Source organism: Desmodus rotundus, chromosome 4, assembly GCF_022682495.2.
Source record: "Desmodus rotundus isolate HL8 chromosome 4, HLdesRot8A.1, whole genome shotgun sequence".
Lineage (NCBI taxonomy): Eukaryota > Metazoa > Chordata > Mammalia > Chiroptera > Phyllostomidae > Desmodus > Desmodus rotundus.
In genome coordinates this window covers 5870666-5876846 of record NC_071390.1, presented here as the reverse complement: position 1 = coordinate 5876846, position 6181 = coordinate 5870666, and the positions used below count along the sequence as shown (strand labels likewise).

The following is a 6181-nucleotide window of genomic DNA, read 5'->3' as shown; positions in this document are numbered from 1 at the left end:
CCGCGGGTGCCCCTGAGGCGGCCACAGCCGAGGAAGGTAAGCCGTTGTGTCCTCAGTTCACATTGTACCTATTAAAGTGTTAGGCAGCTCCAAACTTCAGCCAGACAGACCGGGAGAAAGTGCTATATTCGCAGCCACGGGGTCCTAGCAGTTGGCCAGAGGAGAGAGGAGCGCTCTTCCTCGCATAGCCGTCGGTGCCAGGACGCCGCGGCCCCAGCTGCCCCACTAAGTGAGACGGAGCGTCAGCCCGTTCCGCGTACACACTTGGGTGCGCAGAGATGCACACCCACTCTTGCTACCAGGGAAAGTCTCAGGCTTCGGATTTCCCAGGGCCAAAGGCCAAGGACACAAGGATTCCTGAGCCAGCTGACGCTGTACAAGGACTTACACCTCGATTCCCTTCCTATCGACTAGACAGCGGGTTGGGAACCCAAATTTTCTTGATTGCCGCGCCCTTAGCAGGAATTGGGGAAAATGCAGAGGCTGCCGGACCCCAAAGGGTAGAAAAGTGCTGAGTTCGCCGGGGACCAGAGGTCGCGTCCTGACTTCTGGACAAGCGCTGCGTAACTCTCCAGCTGTGTGGGGGCTACCGCCCCTGCCAAGCCCCTGGGGGCGGGGGAGCAGCAGCTGCGAACGTGGATAACCCCGAGGTGACCCGAGCGGGCCTGGCCCGCCCCTTCCCCCTCCCGCAAGCCTGGCGGCTGGAAGCTGTCCCCAAGCTGCGGGGGTGGGGGGGGGAGAGGGTGGGTAGAGGGGTGTAGGGCGGAAGGCAGGCGCAGGCTCCCGGCGCCTCCGCTGTCAGTGCGCTCCGGGCCGGGGGCGCCGCCGGCTTCGAGTCCCTCGCTCGCCTCCTGCTCTCCCCTGAGCGCACGGAGTGCCTCTTTAGCGGGAGCCAATATCCTTTTGTGCTAATAGGCTTGTCCTCATTTGCTGCCTAATTGGACTATATAAAGCCAATAACAGGCGGGCTCTTATAGCCCGAAGCCAAAGCGCCAAAATCCTAGGAAAGGCAAGGAGGGGGCGGTGGCGGAGGCGGCTGCGGGGCCCCGGGCTCGGCTGTGCCTTCGCCTGCCTAATCCCATTTGCCATTGTACTCGCCCAATCGCCGTATACTCCCTGCATTTAACTTGGATGACATTTTGATTTCATCATTAGCATCCGGCGCCGGATTGACGCAGCCCCAAGCCGGGGACTGCTCTTGCCGCTTCCTCCCCGGGAGCTGTAGCCGCCGCCGAGCCGCCTTGCTCCCTCGGTGCCGCGGCAGGGCCGCTCCCCGCCCCTCAGCACCCCTCCCCATGCGAGCCCTCCTGGCCGGGTCTTCACCCCGCCCTCGCGCCTCTGGATTTGCGCCCGGGGCGGCCCTCGGCTTTGCGCCCCGCAGTTGAGTTCCGTTTATGGTCTGATTTCCGGCCGCCCACCTGCCCGCCCGGCTGCTCGCCTGTCCTGCTCCCTCCCTCGCAGGGACCCGGAGGAGAGGGGACCATGCCAGAGCCCGGGCCGGACGCCCCCGGCACAGCTAGCGCGCAGCCCCCGCCGCCGCCTCCCCCGCCTCCCGCGCCCAAGGAGTCCCCGTTCTCCATCAAGAACCTGCTCAACGGAGACCACCACCGGCCGCCCCCGAAGCCTCAGCCGCCCCCACGGACGCTCTTCGCTCCAGCCTCCGCCGCTGCCGCTGCCGCTGCCGCTGCCGCCGCGGCCAAGGGGGCCTTGGAGGGCGCCGCAGGCTTCGCGCTCTCGCAGGTGGGCGACCTGGCTTTTCCCCGCTTTGAGATCCCGGCGCAGAGGTTTGCCCTGCCCGCGCACTACCTGGAGCGCTCCCCGGCCTGGTGGTACCCCTACACCCTGACCCCCGCCGGTGGCCACCTCCCGCGACCTGAAGGTACCGACCACTCTTTGAACTTTCGTTGTCCTCCCCACGCGCCTGTCCCATCCCTGCCCCGCGCTGAGTCCCACCACAGCCCTGGGACCCCCACACCCTCCACTCCGCTGTTTGGTCAACTTCTTTCGGCCCCTGGCTTGCAATCTCCCAGCCTCACACTCGGTTGCTTTGCCTGGGAATCCAATCCCACTTAGTGAGAAAAGTGGAGATGGAGCCCCAGGCACGGCGCTTCCCGGGGAAAGTGGCCTCGGGCGTGAATGGAGAGGCTTCTGGAAGCTGGGACTAGGGACTTGGCCTGGGTGGAGGGAGTGACTCTGGCGGGCCCAAGACAGGGACGAATCTCTTCGTGGGCCCCTGGGGGGATGATGCTGGCAAAGGAAGCGGTCGCTCTACCAACATTGGGGGTGGGGGGCTCTCGCTTGTCCTGGGGAGGAGGGGGATCTCAGGGCACCGCGTCCCTGTTCTGGCTCAGAGGGGCAGGAGGAGGCCAACAGGAATGGTGAGGCCTTGAGGCCTGGGATCCGGAGGGGCGCTGATCGAGCCAGCGGCCCGGGGCCTTGCTGACTGCTGTGCCGGTGTGCGTGTGTGTGCATCCGTCTGTCTGTCTGTCTCTCCGCAGCGTCGGAGAAGACCCTCCTGCGAGACTCCTCCCCCGCCTCGGGCACTGACCGCGACTCCCCGGAGCCATTGCTCAAGGCCGACCCCGATCACAAGGAGCTGGACTCCAAGAGCCCGGACGAGATCATTCTAGAGGAGAGCGACTCGGAGGAAGGCAAGAAGGAGGGCGAGGCGGCGCCTGGTGCGGCCGGGGCGAGCGTAGGAGCGGCGGCGGCAGCGGCGGGCACGGAGGACTGGAAGAAGGGTGCCGAGAGCCCGGAGAAGAAGCCGGCCTGCCGCAAAAAGAAGACGCGCACGGTCTTCTCGCGTAGCCAGGTCTTCCAGCTCGAGTCCACCTTCGATATGAAGCGCTACCTGAGCAGCTCGGAGCGCGCAGGCCTGGCGGCATCGCTGCACCTCACCGAGACGCAGGTCAAGATCTGGTTCCAGAACCGCCGCAACAAGTGGAAGCGGCAGCTGGCGGCCGAGCTGGAAGCCGCCAACCTGAGCCACGCGGCGGCGCAGCGCATTGTGCGGGTGCCCATCCTCTACCACGAGAACTCGGCGGCCGAGGGTGCGGCTGCCGCGGCCGCGGGGGCCCCGGTGCCCGTCAGCCAGCCGCTGCTCACCTTTCCGCACCCGGTCTACTACTCGCACCCGGTGGTGTCATCCGTGCCACTGCTACGGCCTGTCTGAGGCCCGAGAGGGGAGGAGGAGGGAGCGCCCGGCCCCCTTCTCAGACCCCGGAGAAGACTGGGCCGGGCCGAGGGCGCCGAGACGTCCAGCGGCCTTCGGGAACCGGGGCGTCAGTGCGCTGCCCCGGCCTCCCCTCCCCCAATTGGTAGCGTTTTGTAAGTATTTGCAATGCATTTTCGTGCAATTCACCCCTAAAGGATTGATTGGCGCTTCCCCTCTTACTTTTGGTTTTGGTTAATATTAAGAGAGCAGGAAAAAGATGTAATTCCCGGGTCGAATATTTCGACCGAAAGCTGTTTGGAATATGAGCAACCCTCTCCCCAATTTGCATTCCGCTGTGGCTTTTTGGTTTTATTTTTATAGAAGGCAAATAAGCTAAAACCCCAGAACCCCTCTAGTTTATTCAGTTTCTATAGAACTATTTTCAGAAGGAGGGAGGGGGAGAGAGAGGGAATGAATTTACATTGCAGTACATTTATTTCCGGATTTCTGGGTGTGGTTCTTCCTCTCTACCCCCAATCAGTTACCCTCCCCAATTTTCAAAATCTGAGCAGCCTCTTAGAGGAACCCCCGACTCAGGCCGCTTTTCTCTCTGGCAGAGGTCTGCCGCAATTGACCTCTTCGTCTGTCCTGCTTGGTGACGGAAGAACTCTCTTAATTGTGTAAAGGGAAAAGACAACAGAGCCAAATATCAGACTTCTGATTGTTGGAACAGCTCCCCATTTGGCCTGGTGTCAGTGGTCTTATTTATTAGTGGCATTTATTTTTGGAATTTCATTTGTTGGTAAATTATTATTAATATTACTACTATTACATTGTCCTCTGTCTTGAGAGAGTAATTTCAATATTTAAAAAAAAAAAACTTTTTTCCTCTCCCCGCACCTTTCAGTTCTGCAGTAACAGTCGAACTTCTGACCTGTGCAATATTGTATACAAAATTCCCTGAGAGCCCTGCGCTTCCTCCACGGAGAAAGGCAGACGTTTCCACTGTATAATCCCGGTCATTCGATTAGGAAGAGAAAATTGAGAAGATGAAAGGGGGGAGGAAGGGAACAGGATGGGTAGCAATGCTCAAAGGAATAAGATTAGGGTACTGGAGCGCTTTAAGTGAAGGACAATCAGTTTAGGAGAATTTTAACTTATTTGATAAATGTACAGATTTCTTGTAAAGTTCACCCTCAACTTCGCAGGGTTTCTTGCTCTGCCACCCAGTCGGTTTTTTGCTTTGTTTTTGTTTTGTTGTTTTTCCTGTCCGCTGCACCTGTTGTTCTGCGATAGTTTGCTCACCGCTCCCCCATCTCTCCACTTCTGCCCGGGTTCAGTCCCTTTTTAAGAAAAAGAGAAAAAGAAACAAAATATTGTTACTTATTGTTGTGGTGAAACTGAACTAATTAAAAAAACCCGAAGCGTGTCGTGTTGCCAGCGTGTGTAACTTTGAACGGTTTCCCTAGAGCAGGTGTCTGGGAAAGTACTGCCCGGCTCCCCGCTGCCCCTGCGCTCTCAGAGTGCGACCGGGACGCACATCCTCATAGTCCAGGAGGCGGCGGAGACAAAGGCGGCTTTGTTCGCCACCACGGCCGCTCTCTCCCCGGTATCTTATGCGGCTCAAAACGCCCTGCGCGCGGGGAAGAATGGGGGGCGGAAGGAGCGAGAACCTGGGCTTATCACGGTTTCGAAATTGAGCGAAGCGGCGGCCGAGCGCTGAGACAGCTGTGTTTCCGACCGTGGGGCTGCAGCCGCGCATTCCGTTCCCAGGACACGGTTCCTTAGGGAGCCGCGATCTTCGGGCCAGGACATCCATGGGCTCTCAGCTGTGGGCCTGGAGCGTGGCGGGCTCCGAAAGTGCGGAGGGCGCGGGGTGTGGAAGTGAATTTAGAATTTAGCTGGGGCCACAGGCGGATCGCCAAGTCCGACTGGGAGAGGCCGGGCCGCGAGAGGGCAGCCGGAAGAGGCCCACCAGCCCTGGGGTCGGGGCGGCCTCCGCAGTCCGTGAGGAACGGTGGCCTCTGGGCGGCTCGGGTCCTGGCGCGGTCCCGGCGTGTCCGGTGCCAGGGAACGGACCGTCTGACTGAGGCAGGGGCAACCGAAAGGATGTTTTCTCCTCCCGGCCGGGCCCTTGGCTGCTCACCGGCGCCCAACACCTCAAGGGCGGCCTCTCTAGGTCCCCCCTCCCGGTCCCCATCCCCAACACCGCCCGGAAGCGCACCGCCAGCAGTTCCCACGTGCCTGCTGGGTGCCGGGCCGCCGTATTCCTGGTGGGCGGCCTCCGGAGGCGCTGCGCGCAGGGAGCCGCTGGGAAGCACCGCCTGCCTGGCGGAAGCAGGGGCTTGAGCGCCCCTCGCCAGCCCCTCGTCTCCCTGCCTCAGAGCATAGGGTCTGCACGCCCAGCTCCTGGCAGGACACGTCTGAGCTGGGGAAACGAAGGGGGAGATGGGGAACCGAAGGGGGAGATGGGGAAACCGGAGAGGGCGAGGATTGGTCAGAGCACAAGGCAGGGCGCGTCCGCTGGGGAGCGCCTGCACCGGCTGCCCGTCCCTCTCACTGGGCTTTGCGAGGTTCTTCCACCCCCATTGGCACAATTGATTCTACTATAGCAGAACCGTCCAGTATTGTTTCCTATCGACGGCGAAACTGCCCCAAATAAACTAGCATGAGTATTTATGGCAAAATTTTAGCCTGGACCTCAGTGAAGATAGATCTCTCTTTATTTCCCTCTGGTTTGGAATAAAAACGAGGGTATGTGTCAGAAATGAAAAATAAACAGAAATCCAGGGTCAAAATATGTTGTTCCTTGTGTTACCTGCAAACACAGTGATGCCTTTTACTGTTGGCAATACTAACTGCGGGACAGGCCAATAACAGCTCATTAAAAATAATGTTGCAACAGCAAACTCGTCCTTAGGTTTTACAGCCAGAACACAATGTTATCAAACGCCAAGAAAATACTTTGTGTTTGGAATCTAGAAAACGGTTCTTGACTGACCCAGTCTTCACAAAGTCGAGAAATAA

The 6181-nt window shown here is 59.7% G+C and overlaps 1 protein-coding gene across 1 annotated transcript; it reads left to right on the top strand.

Annotated features, from left to right (window-relative positions):
- Positions 1-1469: 1469 nt before the first annotated feature.
- On the top strand, positions 1470-4294 carry HMX3 (H6 family homeobox 3). The gene is made up of 2 exons (XM_024555826.3): positions 1470-1879; positions 2499-4294. The coding sequence occupies exons 1-2, from the start codon at positions 1483-1485 to the stop codon at positions 3170-3172; spliced, it is 1071 nt and encodes a 356-aa protein (XP_024411594.1). The 5' UTR covers positions 1470-1482; the 3' UTR covers positions 3173-4294.
- Positions 4295-6181: the final 1887 nt, after the last annotated feature.

What these genes read in the sequence shown, in the direction of transcription:
- HMX3 (XM_024555826.3), top strand. Translation starts at nt 1,483, where the DNA reads ATGCCAGAGCCCGGGCCGGACGCCCCCGGCACAGCTAGCGCGCAGCCC. An exon ending in CCACCTCCCGCGACCTGAAG is followed by an intron (nt 1,880 to 2,498) that starts GTACCGACCACT and finishes GTCTCTCCGCAG; the next exon opens with CGTCGGAGAAGACCCTCCTG.